We start from the raw sequence: 17,833 nt of genomic DNA, 5'->3' as shown, positions 1-17,833 counted from the left end.
CACATCACAATGCTCAACACTGTACCGTATCCTTTCTCATCACCGTTAGATGCTGTCTCATTGGTCCAGATCCCTTATCACCAACGTGTTTACATCGCATGGATGCGGCGAGCCGCATATTTGTGCCTTCTCACTACTTACATTACTCTCTCCTCTTTTTTATTATTTTTCTCTTTTTTTTAAAAAACATTATATGTATTTAACAGCGCGTGATATTGGAAAATTTCCCGTTTCGGCTGTTTGATCCTATAAAAGAGCGATTCGAGTGTTACGGAGTTCTCAGCAACTGAACCCAACCCATGCTCCTTGCTACTTCTAAGCTCTTTACCGGTTCAACTACACATAAGCAGTGGCAGTAGCCTTCACCCGGGCAGAATCTGCACTTTTTTTTTTTTTGCCTTCTATTCTCTCCTCACTTTGAATCCCAAGATATCCTTTCCATTCAAGGAGGCCACTAGAAGTTTCAACGAAAGTCTCCGCCACCAGCAATCACCACCGTCCCAAATACTCCCCCCCCTCCCCCCACCAATCATGTCAAAACCCCTTCTTTTCTCTTTATTCCTATCACCCACAACCGTCTCTACTTCCCTCCGTTTTTAACATTTATTGCTCCCTTTCCTCTTTTCTTTTCCCTTTCAGTCCCCACCTTTAGCAAAAACCTTTCAGTGTTTATCCTAATTACTAAAGCACCAACCTTCTCCTTCACGATTCTCTTTTATTCCAATACCAGTGAAGGGAAGGCCCTATTTGTTTCCTCGATACACTCATTCGAATGAGACACATAATGGAACCCAGCATCCTATGCAAGCACACAGTGCATCACAGCGTTGTCAAGAAACTCCTTTCCCCCAAGAAGACTCTAACTAATTCAATAGAACGTAGAGTAGTCAGGATATCCGTCTCTGATCCAGACGCCACCGACTCTTCCAGCGACGAAGAATCACACTGCTTCCTCCGCCACAGAATGAAGCGCTACGTCAATCAGATTGAAATCGAAACCGCCGCCAAAAACTCCGCCGCTGCCCCTCGTAAGAGACCCGCCGGAGATTCCTCTTCCTCCCGGCGCCCTGCCAAGGCCCTCGCCGCCACCAATGGGAGGAAGTTCCGCGGCGTTCGCCAGAGACCCTGGGGAAAATGGGCGGCGGAGATTCGAGATCCGTCGAGGAGGGTGCGCCTCTGGTTGGGCACCTACGACACTGCAGAAGAAGCCGCCATGGTATACGACAATGCCGCTATCAAGCTTCGTGGCCCTGACGCTTTAACAAACTTCATCACGCCGCCGCAGAGGGAAAAATCATCGCCGGAGGAGGCTGTTTCCGAGCAAAAGCCAGAAATGAAAGTCGAGGTCACCGCGGAAGCTTCGGCGTCCGGTTACGATTCCGGTGACGAGCAGTGTCACAACCTTTCCTCTCCCACTTCGGTGCTCCAATTCCGGAGCAACTCGAGCGAGGAGACAACGGAATCCCAGAAACCGGTGGAGCCGGAGGAAACGAGCGAAGCGGAGGAAACGTGGGAAGTGTTCAGAGAGTGCCAAGGTGAGACGAGTCTCTTCGATGAGACTGGGGAGTTTTTCCCTCTGGAAATGCCTGCGTGTGACGATCTTTTCAATTTCCAAGCCCCAGAGTACCCTCTTTTGTTCGGAGATGAAGCGCCTCAGATGTTGGGCGAAACAAGTCCGCTTTATTTAGACGAAGATTTCAGTGACAACATTGTTCTGGCCGATTCCCTCATAGATTTCGACAAAGCCTGTTCTCCATCGACGTTGTGCCAGGTGGACGATTACTTCCAAGATATTTTGTTAGGCTCCGATCCTTTGGTGGCTCTCTGAGCCTACCAATCGTCGCAGCTTTTGCCAATTGCCGTCGTTGTTGCCCTCCACGGCAGATTTTGGTCCCGGTGGCAGATCAAATAAATAAATTAAGTCTTTTCAAAAAAATTATATATATTTTTAGTTTTATTTGCATATTTATTTATTTGTTTTAGATACTCCGTTACAAATAGCTAACGGGGATGAGTTAAGAGTTAAGCGTGAAGTTTTGTTTAAATTTTACTTGTAATACCCTTTGCCTAATAAGTTAGGGTGGTTGAGACTTGAGAGTTGCGAGTGGAGAGTTGAGAATGTAATGTAAATTTGTCCAAATGTTAATCCATGTGTAATGGGGTTGTCTCCAATTTGATGTTCTTCACCATGCTTAAAGAGGAGGTTGAGCAAGTTAATTTGCATTTTTGTTGAGGAAATTAAGAAATGTGATATGAATTGACGGAAGGGTGAAGGGGCGCTGATTGCGGTTTTGGCCGGTCAGTCGGTTGGGTGCGGTGAGGGGCAGAGAGATACCAGTTGTTTTTTTATGTGATAATGTGAATTTGAGACTTGACTTTAATTAATTGATTTTGTCTAATGTTGTTTTGAAAAACAGAATGTTTAAAACGTTAGTAGCGCACGCGGGGCGAACATAAAATCTTTGGGTCTTTAGGGGCAATGTAAGTGCCATGCCGCAAAGAAAAAAGTCTAGAGAGAAAGGAGTGTGTGTGTATATGTAGTGTGTACATCAAAAGGTGAACTGATTAAGAGTGTATCAATTGTCGGGATTAGACTTTTCCACTGCACGAGACTCGTTAAACTTCACTCCCAAGAAAAAAACATAAGAATATCAACCACTCAAAATCCACCGTTTTCCATTTACTGTGCCTGTCAGTTAAAATGTCAAATAATTAAGAGCTAATTAACATTCATTTCCGGCCTCCAAATTAAGTTATATTTTACCTCACTTTCTCTTCCTTTTGTAAGTAACTTAAGGGTGGACCCCTAATTAATAGTCCCGAAATAAAATATAATTATTACCATTTCTCATATTAACGAAAAAATAAATTTCCAAAAAAACTTAAATAAATAAGAAAACTGCATTCACCAAATTCAATATGATAAAAAAAATAATTCATTTTGGGTTCATAAAAGGCGGCAATATTACCAATTTGATAAGATTTTACAATCGAAGGCTTTAAATTATTTCAAAAATGGATATTTAGTTATTTTTTTCTTTTAATATAAAATTTCTCACTTGTGAGCTTGTCTATCTATCCTTATGTTATAAATCTAGATATTTATTTTCAATTGAGAGGATTTTTATAGGTTCTTTTTATTTAATTAATTCATTTAGTTTTTTCTGCATTAAATATTAATTTTTTATTTGTAATTTTTTATCCTTCTAAATACTCTTGCCTGGATTTAATTAAGTTTAATTTAAATTTTAAATATTGATATATTATATCTAATTAAAAAATTTAGTAAAATTATGTTTTGATGATAATTACAAATTAGAAAACATTGATATCAATTTTTAGAATTGATTTCAAACATGTACGTTTTAATGATAATGGTTACAAGTACGTTTTTTTTTACTACAATACTAAATGGTGTAAATTGATTTCCTCGTCATGCTATTACTTCATATTGATTATGTATTATTAAAATAAATATTTAAGAAAAAAATAAATATATTGTTTAATTTTTTAAAAATAAAAAATATTATTAACAATAATGAATAATTTATTACATTAAATAATGTATAGTTAAAAAATAAATTATAAAATGTAAAATTAAATTTAAATTTAAAAACTATATATTTAATATAAATAATTAATAACAGAATAAAAATATATAATAATCAAAAAAATATTTTCATCTAAAATAAATTTTAAATTTAATATAGAGAAGTAAATTAACGGATTTTTTCTCTTCAAAATTACGTGGAGTGTTTCAAAGAACTTGTTCATTCCTTTTTTTTATAACTTTCTTTTGGTCAACCGATAAAAAATGCAAAAATGGGGTTGAAAAGTCAGTTAAACAGCTGTCCAAAGAATGATGGAGAGATGAATCCTATAATTTTCTTCTTCTTTTTGAATTTCTGACCAATTGATATGACACAATATGAAAGACGAATCTAACTGATATGACGCAAAAGCTACTCCAAATAATAGAATATTTCTGTATTTATAAAATTACACGATCCAAATGATTTTTCAAATATTAAATTACATTCATTTTTTCATTCTATTAAATTAAATTAAATTTGTAAATATTAAACGATCATTAAATTTGTACATATTTTTATATTTTAAGAAATTAATTAATAAGAATTAAAATTTAATATAATAATATTCAATCTTTAAACAATAATTTAATGATAAACATGTATAGAAGGTAATATACTAATATCTTAATATTTAAAATAAAATTTGCAATTACATTAAAATTTAAGCTCTGTTTATTTTACCGTTAAAAGCTCGCTAGAATTAAATTCACTCATATATAAAAATAATCGATTTCACTTTTCGCATTTAAAAAATTGTAATTTTATTTTTAACTATTGATTCTGATTTTCAGAAATCGACTTTGGCTCTATACTTGAAAAATAAACAAACACTTAATAGGAAAAAAAATTGTCATTTTTTATGGTTATATTTAATTTGAGGTTATTCTGGTACAATGGAAAAAAAAATAATTCCAGTTCAAATAAGATATGTTAAAATAAATTAAAAAAAAACGTTAATATTTATAGGAGTAGATCAATTCTCAACTTGAATGTTGTCTAAAAGTAGCAATGCAAAGATTTTGAAGAAAAAAAATATAAATTACAATGTGAAATATAAAGTATTTTTCTCGTAAGAAAAAGCTGAGAAACTACTTGTACATGCAGGGGGAAACTTGCTTGAGTACAAGACAAAAGAGGAAGTTTAGATTGACACAATTGAAGATTCCTAGTATCTATCTACTGTTCCTATGAGGGATTGAATTGTTTCGTTTGCATATATATATATATATATATATATATATATATACATATTCACTTCATTAAACAAAAACAGATTTTTAATAAAAAATGCCTATATATTTTAAGGTTGTATTTGATTAGAAAGGAAAAAGTACTTTAGAGCAGAAGAATGATACCTGCGCCCGTATAAAAAGGACAGAGACAGAACAACTTTCTTGAAATACCGTAGCACAAAGCTAACAATTATCTATTATCGTTTAAAATTTTGTATGTATTAGTATTTTGACTAATTAAAATAAAAAAATTACAATGAAACAAAAAAGTTTTAAATTATTTATAACGGATAGTTTATTTAAATGCTAATATACTTTAATATTATTTAACAGTTTTTCGATTATCATACAGTTATCATGAGTGAAAACTTTTTTAAAATAGAAAATTCTAATTAATGTGGCTTTTTTATATGAAAAATACCGACATATGAATTTTTTTTAAAAAAAAGATGGAAATATAAAAAAAAAACTTTAAGAGTAAAAATTGTTATTGCAGATCTTTGGTATTTTTTTAAAAAAATCATCAATACTAATTTCTATAAATTAAAATTTTTAATAATTTTTTGATAATCTCCAAATAATTTTTTAAGCTGTTTCACCTCTAGATCTTTATATCTCACCAAATTTTTTTGTAATTTTTTAAAAATTTCATATTTTCATATATATTGTTTTTTAGATACAACGTTAAAGTAAAAACATCCAATTAACATAGACATATTTAAACAATTTTAGTTTTTTTTTCAGAGTTTTCCTTTGAAGCATTATATTTTCCAGTAAAGATAAAAGATAATGGCTCGTGACAAATCAAGGAAGTGACACCTAATTTAATAAATGTGTTCTCAAAGAAAAAAAAACAAATTACATTATTTAATTCCTCTGCCTAAGTCGAACATTTATATGATGATTTGAATTTAATCATCAGAACATGTATGTATGTACAGTATTTCTTTCACCCTCGAAATTACCATTGCATATCTGGTTGTATGCTTTTAAATGAACTTTCTTCCTGAAAAATAAGTGTTAAAGCATTTCCCTTTTCTTGAGCACGTATGAGGAATCCTTTCTCTCTTTGCAGGAAATATCCTTTACGCAATTTGCATTAATTGACATTTGACAAAGCTTAATACATGTTGTGGCGATGCTGCCATAGGAAAGAAGTAGTATCTAACTATCTATGTCATGGGTACAGTGCTATGCGTGGTGGGAGAGAGGCCATGTCTCGTGAGATTGTGAGCATATATAAAAGAACTTAATTGCTTAACTATTACTCCTTAACATGTGTGTGTGTATATAGAGGGAGAGAGATAAGGATAGAAAGAACAGAATCAATAGAAAAAAGGGAATATGGGATAAGCTCCAGAGAATGATTATGTCGCAACTCGGAAGCAAGATTAAAATTCCATTTTGTTCTCTTCATGGATGGTACAATTCAAATTGGCATTATGATTAGCCTCACGCGCTCTATCAGTTACTCCACTCACTCACTCACCTGAAGCTCAGAAATATCTGTCTATATATTTTCTCCCATGAAGAATCCATTATCATAATTGTGTTTTCAAGTTGATGTGTTAAGCTGTTAATTAATTCAACATGTTTAATTAATTTGATGTAATAATCTTTTAGGCCATTTGATGAAGTTGCGAAATGGGCTCCATGGGGCGATACACACTGTAAAAGGCATTGCTTTAGAATAGGTGGTCAAATTTACATGAAGCTGAGTATGTGGACATAATCGATCAAAAGCTCTTTTCCACCATTGTGGTTGGTTATTGAGAAGCTGGGCTATTTTTCTGTGGTGATTGCCGGTTGGTAAAAGGAAAAATCGGGCTGTCTATGTATCATGCATATATATATATATATATATATATATATATATATATATATATATATATGCGTACTTATGTGATTGCTTTGCATGAGTGTCCCATGGCATGTGACATCTCTGGAAATGCCCACCTGCAGGTTCTTCTATTTATATTGTATCAACATTGCCCACTACTCAGTAAAGTGGGGTTAAGGTGCCACACGAGTACATTAATTATATTACATTTTTCCTTTTTTCACATTTTAATAATTTTATATAAAATAAGATTTTTGATAACAGAATCTTTTTTCACACTTTACCCATCTAATATTACTTTGCTTTTTCTAAAAATTGAATCATATTACCTTTTTCTCTTTTATTATTTCTATATTAAGAGAAATAAAGATTATCAAGGAATATATGTAACTGGTTAGTAGTACGCACAAGTTTTTATAATAAAATTATTTGAAATATTAATTTTTAAAAAAGTGTTTTAACTTAACTTATAACTATAAATAATATGTATCAACATGATAAAGATATAATAAAATTATAATATTTTTAAAATATAATTTATTTTAAAATAATAAAAATAGTATATTAAGTATAAGAAAACTTTGAAAACTTTTTATAAAATTTTTGAAAGTTTATATAAAGTAATAATTTTTTTATAAATATAGAAGTTAAAAAAATTAAATTTTTATATAAAATAATAAAAAATTTAAAAAAATATTTAGAATGAAATTAATACAAAGTAAATAAAAGGTAAAATCATAACAATGAGGAAGAATGTAATTCACATATTATTTTTAAACAGTTTTAATTTAAAAAAGTGCATATAACAAATTGTGATACTCTCTTACAACTCTACACTTTCTGTGAAAATTATTTTTATTTGTAATATAAAATTAATTACTTTATGCATAAGAAATTAAAATAATTAAAAATAAAAAAATAATATGTAATGACACTAGTATGCTAATACTATTATATGAAATAATAAGATTTATGTTAGTAAGTTTCATCTCTCTTTGATAATTTTTTCCCTCTAAATATAAAATAATATATTTTCAAAGTTTTGAACTTGCATATTCAAAACAAGATAGCACAAAATGATTTTTTCATATAAATATTTAAATGCTACCTAATTATGTTATTGTGTCATAGATTAAAAACATTCACCATACTAGTAATATTAAAAAAGATTAAGTCTATTTTTATATAATTATTAAATTTTACTTTTATTTTTAATTAAATTTTATTTATTTTTAGTCCTTATATTTAATAAGAATAAAATATTTTCAGTCCCTCGTTGAAGCCTAAAAATATATAATTTGATATTTTATAAAGACTTAAAATAAATAAATAAAATTTACAATTTAAAATTAAATTTTGAAAATTTTATGAAAATTAAAATGTATTTAATTATGTTAAGAATCAAGAAACACTATTTTATCTAATTTCTAATACAATTAGAAAAAACGAAATCTTAGCAATTAGCATGATTAAGAAGGACATAGCATGTAACTTAATTAGATTATTATTTAGATATATATATACTTTATCTAATTACGTTATGTGTCCAAAACTTAAGACAGTCAAGGTATAAATGAAATTAAGGCAATTAAGAATCAACACAGTCAAAATAATGGAAACAAAGTCATATTAAGGGAATTGATACACATTACATATTTACACAATGTATGTGAACATATGCATACAAAATAAAATATTTTCGAGTATAATTTTACATGTTATTTCTTAAATTATTATAATTCTTTTCCATTAAATCAAGTATTTCCCTCGTTAAATAATAGTAGAAAAGTTGCAAGTAAGATATGATATATATAGATGTTTTTGTAATAGAATTATGGGGGCAAAAGCGCATGCATCTTCATTCTCAAATGGGTTATATATATTTTTGGCAAACCTGTCAAGTTGTCTCCTCAATTCACCAACCAAACAAATATAGACATTATATCCTACGTGTCCAAAAGAAAATAATAGTAGAAAATGACAATATAGTGATTCTTGACCATAATTCCCCCAAATTGCAGTTCTGATACTCAGGTTCGTAGAATTAGCTGTCACCTGTTTGTTTACTTCGTTTTATAAATGCACAACACGAATGCATGAACCAATTTTCCAAGGAATATATCTTCTGTCCTTACCACGTGACCACTTTCATACATGATTTGCATCAATTTTAATATATATATATATATACACATAACACTAATAATAACTCCATTTACTACTGAATATATGTGATTAAGTCATTGCTGGTAAAGCCCCACCGATGTCAATGTGTTTTATTTCCATATAGATATAGTATAAGTTTAGTCAATTCCAAAATTTACTACTCTCCTGTCACAAAGTATAAATTATACATAAAATGTCCGTCAAAATATAAATTAGAGATAACTTCCCTGCGTTCAATGCTCCATGAAGCATTCAAATCTTCACCACAAAGTATTCTTTCATTCACAAGTTTATCATTTTAAGATAAGAAAACTTTTTGAATATCATCTAAAATACTTACTCAAATATTTGATAAAATTTAGTATGAATGATCTACTATTATTCAAACTATTGTTCTATATGTTTACATTTTCATTTAATTAAATTTTATATAATTTCTCTGACTTATTGGTTTGATAAAAATATATTTAAAACAAATAATTTGAATAACAAAAGCACTCCCAAATTAATAACACATTTTCTTCACATCTTTTTTTATAGCATTTGGTGAAATCTATTATAGACTCTACAAAACGAAAACGCGAGTTCAAATTAGTTAAATTACATGAAATTTTACTCCATGTATTTATAATTTTTACACAATTTTAATAATAATTTTTTTAAATATTTTATACACTTTGGTATTTTGAGTATTCTAAAATTTTGTCAATTTGATATACTTAATTGAAAATTTTAACTTAACAGTTTAATAAATAAAATATATTTTTAGTGAAAAATATTAGATGTACCATTTTATTATTTTCAACATTTTGTGTCATTTAACTCTCTCTTTTTTCTATCTATCTAATCTAAAATGGGTGTTTGTTTTCATTAAAAAGCCAGAGTATACATAGTATAGTACTTGCCTTCTTATATATTTTTCTCACGTTTTTTTAATGTCACCTTCAGAATTTAATCATTAACCAGAATGGTCGTATAGGCATTGATAAATTAACTACCGTCATAATATTCGTCTTAACGAGTAAATGTCACAAACAATCCATCCCGTACGGCAGTGATTCAGGTGAATATAAAAAGGATTCTTGACACTATTTTTGGTAAAATAGTGTTATATACTAACTTCAACAATAATTATTTATTACTTTTCATACTTTTTGAATGGTCAAAATTAAATTAATTTGGTGTTATATGCTACTTTTTTTTAACATAATCTTATATAATTTTATAAAATTATTGACAAAAGTGTTGGAGGAAGTATTGTCTACAAAGAAAAGTGTATAAAAAGGTAATTAAATAATATTTATAACGTGTTTTATTTATTTTTTGTGGAAAATATTAATTAATGTAATCATAGTACTTTAAATTTAATACGAAAAGTATTTTTTTTTCACTAAAAACAATCTTATTTAAATTTGAAAAACATTTGCAACTTAAAAAAAGTAACTCTTATAACAAAAGATATTTTATATAAAAAGCTAAAAATTCAAAATCTTGTTTTTTTTTATAAAAAAAAAAATCAAACATACATTATTTAAACTAATCATATATACATCTGTGAAGATGCGATTGGTATGCAACCGTTCCACCTTTATTTGTTTCTCTATCAAGCAACTAATCACATAATAAGTTTTTATTTGTCCTTTTCATTGACATATATATATATATATATATATATATATATATATATAAAAGTTCTTATTTTGAATTTAAATATTTGAGATTTATGATATATTTAGGATATGAAACAATTTTAATAATCTCAAAAAATAAAAATAAAAATTTCGTAGGGTGTAAAAATACATTCTAAGGAAATTTTCGATTTGTATGTTTTGAAAAGAGAAAGGTATACAACAATTCAAATAATTTAATTTAAAAAATTAGTGAAAAATTAGACAAAAACAATTAATATATTAACTAGACACATGCAAGTGGATGTGACACACTACCACTAAAAAATGTAGTTATAGTTAAAAAAAAATTATATATATATATATATATATACTAATTTAAAAAACCTTTCATTAATTTATAAAATAAATATGAATAAGTATTTTTCAGATACTGATTAAGAAATAAAATATAATGATTATTTAAAAATTATTAATACAATTCTTTTCATAATTTAAATAATTTGTTTTTACTTATAATTACTGCTGTGGTTACAACATTAGTTAGTAACATCATAAATAATGAATTGTAATAAGGTGCAGAAACTTGACGAGGTGCACATCGTTGACAGAGCCTGCAAGCCACAGAGACACAATATTATGCTTGTAGAAAGAAAGTCATGGTGTAACTCTCCACAGACTGTGTCGCAACGATTGATTAGCTTTAGGCGTGGTTGGGGAAATGGTCCTGTTACAAATAATTACTTCATGATTGCAAGAGCTTATTGGAAGTTCGAATATCACTATTTCTGCAGTTATTTAATTAGTTTATTTAATGCATATTGTGGCCATTTTTGCTGTTCAAAGATTCCTGGAAGTATCTTCTTTCTCATGCGATATAAGTAAATTTAGAAATTACATTAATTTACTCTGCCTTCACCAGATTTTGAACAACTGTTTCACTGCTATTTCACTGCTATCCATAGGCTGGTTCTATTTTTCTGTCGAAGTTGGGGCAATTATTACATTTTGTCGACCGCTTTTACAAAGTAATAAAATGAATCCGGACGATTTTGGTAATACATTTTGTGACATCAAGCCTTTGATTTTTATTTGTAATTATATCCATTTTCCCATTTTCGATAAACACAAAGTTGTCATGTTTTTATCAATATAATTTTTATTTTAAACGTACATTATAAAAAAATTAACAAATATTTTTTATTCAAAATATAATAGTTAATATTATAAATATATTAAATATTATACATTTTGTATTTTTAATTTAATTATATATATATATATATATATATATAAACTTTTGTTATGTATCTGTAGACATATTAAAAAAATGATTAATAGAATAAAAATTGGATAGGGCACTTATCCCTTCAAAATAAATGAAAAGAACCACTATCTCCAACTTGCTACCACTGAATTTTTGGTTTGAGAACCACTTTTGTCTTCCATGTTGGGTTCCATTTACTACAATATTATACAGTGATGAGTATTTGAAATTTGGGTATAAACAAAGATGTTACGCAAAGGCAACAACAGGCATGCACTCATAATATAAACAGGTTAGTTGGAAAATACAGTACTTGATAGAAGGCGCCTATTTGTTGTCGGTAATTTAACACAGCTAGCATAGTACTTGGCACGTTGAGAAGCTAGTAACTTTGTAAGCATCAGAAACTTAGTTAAGCTACAATTTCAGAGAAAATCCAACGCCACATTAAATGTATTTTGGCAGATTTTAAATTTTGCCACAATGATGAACAAAGACACAGTCACGGAGGCCTTGAAGTAGAGGGTTACACACATGACGGATGAGGAGAGTACAGTGTTGCGTTTGAAGTTTCTGCTGTTTCTTTTTAATAGCGGGGACAACGGTGTTGATGGTGATAACTATATGAGACAAGAGTAAAGGTTTTATATGTTTAATGTGATTTGATATAAGGGTTTTATTTTTAACTTAACCAGTTTTATTAATTTGTAACTTGGAGATATTATTAATCCGAAACATAAAATATAGAAGCAATCAAATTAAGTGCTTTTCTGTTACTTTTTGAAAAAGCCTTCAGCAATAGGTACAATATTCATCATGACAAATAAAACCAAAGACAAGGGAGGGAGGAAAATAAAAGGGGTGTCATGAATTGAACATATTTGTTCAAAACGCGGTCTCTTGTATTTATTAGCATTTAGCAATGTGTGTTTGTCAGAGAAAATAAAACTGGTTTGCTTGCGACAGGGGAAGCCACTTGTTGAGGCTAAGGCCAAGTCACGGCTAATGTTGCAGGCTTTAGTAAGATATCACAGAAGCAAATACTAAAGAAAGAGCTCAAAATCTCACCAACTTGCGTACTCTGCGACGCTATTCTTACTCTGATTTGTTTAGCTGTGGTCTGCTTCAATTTAATGAACAAAAACACTGAGCAGTTTGTCTTCGCCCAGCTAGCCTAGTTTTGCCTCCTTGTTACAATGGTTGGTCCCCCCCTACATTAGATATATTGACAATGTGTTCTTAATTCATCCAATTTAAACCATAAATTACCATTGAGGGTAATTACAAGCATAATATGTGTGTCTTCAACCGTTATGCGCGTTATGACATTTACTAATCACATAGCACATGCAAAAATATATTTTAATCAAAACGACAGAAATCTAATGTGTGTAGAGGCCCAGCGACAGTCAACTTGTGGGGTCTTAATTTTTAATTTAATCAGTTATTTTAATAATGTTATTTAATTCTTCAAGTAAAAAAAATTATATTTTATAAATATTTTTGTTAAATGAAAATGTATTTATAAATGAAGTTATTTTTACATCTTTAAAGTTGATGTTAGTAAAATAGGTAATAATTTATTGTTCAAGTAGAAAAATTAATATTTATGGTTTTAAGCAATTAAAAATATTAAATTCAGTTATTTAATACTCTCAACATCAATTCTTATAATTAATGTTAATGACATCGTTTTTTAATACCCGAACCGTTGATCTTCATCTAATAATCTCTGGCATAATGAATACGCACGGCACCAACGCATACCAAACTAAATGATGGCATGATTCATGAATACGATGCTTCATTAGTGGAAAACTTGCCAACTGTTTTGTTAAACTCATCTTCAAACGGAACCAATGTCCCAACCACGTGTCCCGTTGTACGGATTACTATGCAACTCTGACTTGTGTTACGCTCATGGGCCCACAAAATCAGTTCCTTCGATGACCGTCACATGTTGTGAAGTCCATTTTCCTTTGTTTTTTTTAACGAAGAAATTTAAATTTGAATATTTAGAGGCTCGTAAATCAGTAATGGCAAGACAAGGCAGAGGGGTGAGCATGTGAATTGCATATGGCGTTCCTCTGCGCCCAAACTCATTTTGTCTTCCAATTTTATTACCTTTTCATATTATCGTGGATGTCTACGTGGCAACGATCAGCATTTGTCAGCATTCTCATCACCAAACACGTGGAATAGTGATTACTGTTGGTAAAACAAAACTTTCCTTCCGCTTTCCTCCATTTTTTCAACCATTTGGTCAATAATTATCCCCCAATGTAATTACTAAATATTATATATTAACAATTTTTTGTTATGAAAGGGAATAAATTTTTGAACGAATCCCTACAATAATGTATTCTCTTCTTCTTTGTTTCATTTTTTCTCATCCAAATAGTTTAAATATTTATATTCTATTTTATTTTTCACTACTCTACTTCCTTACACCCCGATTACGTTGAAACAAAATTTTAAAGTAGCCAAGCAACTATGCTCACCTCTCCATTGTCGTAAGTATATATATATATATATATATTAGATGAAGTTGAGTAATAATACTTTAAAATAGGTTTAAATAATTCATGTTTAAATGAATATAAATTTATATTTATTTTAATGTTATTAGTTACATCGTTGCATTAAATCTATAATCATAGGATGTTTATTTTGTTTCTATATACACCGTAAATGATAAAATTGTAGAATAACAAAGAGTTTATATGATATAGAATGAATTCTATGTATATTTCATGGATTCCCGATTATACATCTGTGTGTGGCTCTCAACTCTCAACTCGATCGATCAAAGACGAGGACGTAAGTTCGTAAAGGAAATATTGATAGCATTTGCTACTTTATCCTAATGTACTGGAGTAAACTTAATTACAGTGTGTTTTAATACCGAAAACTAATGATATTTATTTTTTATATCTTTTTATACATCATCGTTGTATATGTATAACGGGAAATAATTTAAAAAATAGCCTATTTCATGTAATAAAAAAAATATTAATCAATTATAATATATTATAATATTGGAGCAAAATGATGTCCAAGACACAGTGTGACAGTGATATAATTATTTAAACCTTCCCCAAGTAGACATATACCCAAGAGAAATCTATAACAATTTCGTGTTTACACGTACTGTGATGAAATTATACTTTGGATTTTATATATCGACGACACAAAATTAAAAGACAAATACTTTTTACACACAAACATCAATAAAGAGGAAAAGTTATATGGTTTAAACATGAATTTCTTAAACTCCATATCCCTTGCATTCTCCACCGAATACACAAAAGCATTAGATGACAAATAAAAGTTAATGACAAAATAAAGCCACACGAGACAAAATTTAAAAAGAGAGGGAGAGAATGTTGCAAAAGAGTTGGATAAAGGAGGAATGCTTTGCTGTTGTCTAATTCTTAATGCCGGTTCAGTTAAAAGAATTTGTTTCATGCATGAAGTTTGACTGTGTTCTAATCAAGCACATCCAATGGGAAATCAAAACAAGTGTTTAGACGTAGGTGATTATCATGAGCCTAATTATGGGTTTAAAATCTTTACTTGGTTGTTATGCTTTTTACTTATTTATTTTTTCTCTTTTTTCCCCATCACCTTTTTCTTCTCATTCCGAATAATTAAAAATGCAAAGTCAAAAAGTTCAAACCAAAAGAGAAAAGGAAAAGTCAAAAACTTTCCGTCATTCCTTTCATCAAGTTTTTGCACTGTGTGAGAGGTTCATTCAGCCCCAAAGATCGCGTGTTTACTAAATTAATCTTTGGTCGACAGTTAAACTATGATATGAGAAATGAAACATGTGGATATAAAAAATTAAAAAAAACTTATACGGGAAAAAAGAAATTTTCCTTTAAATTCAAGTAGAATGTTAATTCATAGTTCAAATCTAATCCAAACAGTAAAAATCAAACTAAAAATTAAAAACTAAATTAATAAAAAAACTGAACAAATTGAAAAGTGTAAAAATTATTTTTTTATTGAATTAAATTAGATTTTAGATCCTATTTTAAAAACTTATATATTTCAATTCAAATTCAATATATAATATATGTATATCATTTTATTTATAAAATTTACATATCACCAATATTTTTAAGACTTAATTATAATATTTAAATATTTTCTATGATTTATTTTAAATTTAAATGATATTATAATTTTTTAGAGATACATCTTATTTTTTTTATGAGTATATAAGTATGTTTTTTAAGAATAATATAACAACATTATTTTTGTATATCATAATATAAATTTTAACGTTGAATTAAACTCAAATTTATTTATCTTAATCCCATCAAGTTTAGTGCAAGTTAAACTTGCAAAAGCAACAAAATTTTAAATTTTGTTGTGTTTTTTTTTTTTAATGAGTTTTGCTAAACCTAAACACCACTTTTGCAAGTTCAAGTTAAATTTAAAGCTTGTCATCTAATTTACTAAAGTTATTTGAATAAGCTGAAAAGCTCGTTTTGTTCTCTACTTTATTTAAAGGTTATGAATCATAAGATGAGATGACCAGCTTTAAAATGAATAAAATTTTATAATAAAGTTATAAAAATGAACTAAAATTAACTTGGTGAACCGCTTTTCACAAAGGAGTATTATTCCTTATTACTCTTAATATTTGGTTTAAATTGTATTAAATATTTTAAAATTCATTCTATTAGTATATATGATTATTAGCAATATTTTAAAACGAAACTCGGAATTGCACTTATAAAAGTATTAATTCATATTTCACTAATCATGCAGGCCCAAACAAATGCGGCCTAAGCAGGTTTGAAACCCAGGATCACTCCATGTTTCTCAATAGAAGTGCAACTCCAAAGTGGACCTGGAGTCTACACGAAAAAAATTGGACCCAAGAAAAAGTGGACGGAATAAAGTGCAACTCGAATAAATATAATGTTTTATTTTTATTAATTTTATGAGAATTTTTAAAAAAGTCTCAAGAATAAGTTGAATAGAATAAATGTATAAGTCTAATTTGAATAAATTTTTATAAAACATATATATATATATAAATTAATATAAAAAAAGTTCTCTTATAAATTAAAAATAATTTATATTTTTATATATATTTTAAAGTTTTTCTCATTTAAATTTTCTAAAGTTTAAAAAGATAAATTATTTTTAAACTTATAAAATAAATTTTATTATTTTTTAACACCGATTATTTCTCTTATAAAATTTTCTTTAAAAATTTATTCAATTTGAGCCATAATATTCGTAAAATTTGAAGAAAATCATTTGACTGATAAAAAATAAAAGAAATATTGAAATATAATATATAGACTAAAATTATGATAAAATACAACATGTGAAAAATAATTTTAAAAATGTAATTATTAATTTTTATCGACCATTCTTGATACACTCTATTTTTAATGTTTACTCACACTTGAGAGTAATCACTCTGTGATAGATAATTTTATATATTTTATCACAATTCCAATTGTTAATTAATTTTTGATGAGAAGCATCTTTAATTTGCATCTGGATTCTATTGCCTTAAAATCTAGCTTCCATCTTTTAGCTTTTATCCTTTTGGAATGGAGGAAACTTTATTCCCCGTCAGGTGCAAATAGGACAATTTACTTTTTCAAACAATTTTATTTTTGTTCAAACAAGGGAACTTACACGAACGAGTCCCATAATAACATTGAGCCACTCATGCATGTGAGATTATGAGCCACTCATGTGGCATATTCTGCTTTGTTTTTGGTTAAGCCACATCTCTACAGAATATGAATTTTGGAACACCTGGTCCATTTCTATTGGGAGGTCTACATCTCTTTCCTGAAATGAGGGCATAGAAGCTTACATTTGGGCCCTTGGCTTTATAGTACCCTCACTTTGACGACATCTGGATTCTTTAACTTGTCTCTACCAAAGCAACCCTACAATCGTTTGTCCTGTAATCCACTTGTTAAAACATCTCCATTTACATAGGCCCAAGATACTTATATCTAATGTTCAATCCAACTCAAATGTAAGTGAATTTCGACCAAAACAAATCAAACTCGGTTTAGTTAAAGAAGGCACATTTATGTTATTATTTTTGTTTTGAAAATTTTAAC

General features: G+C 28.7%; 1 protein-coding gene across 1 annotated transcript; it reads left to right on the top strand.

Moving 5' to 3' along the window:
* The first annotated feature begins 615 nt into the window (after positions 1 to 615).
* On the top strand, positions 616 to 1,828 carry LOC113853041 (ethylene-responsive transcription factor CRF3-like). Its single transcript, XM_027483482.1, has one exon. The coding sequence runs from the start codon at positions 773 to 775 to the stop codon at positions 1,826 to 1,828; it is 1,056 nt and encodes a 351-aa protein (XP_027339283.1). The 5' UTR covers positions 616 to 772.
* The last annotated feature ends 16,005 nt before the right edge of the window (positions 1,829 to 17,833 follow it).

This window comes from Abrus precatorius, unplaced genomic scaffold (genome assembly GCF_003935025.1).
Source record: "Abrus precatorius isolate BTA unplaced genomic scaffold, Abrus_2018 Scaffold10, whole genome shotgun sequence".
NCBI lineage: Eukaryota > Viridiplantae > Streptophyta > Magnoliopsida > Fabales > Fabaceae > Abrus > Abrus precatorius.
This window is presented reverse-complemented; position numbering and strand designations above follow the sequence as displayed.

Bases quoted from the DNA above. Each gene is read 5' to 3' on its own strand.
- LOC113853041 (XM_027483482.1), top strand. From the start codon at position 773: ATGAGACACATAATGGAACCCAGCATCCTATGCAAGCACACAGTGCAT.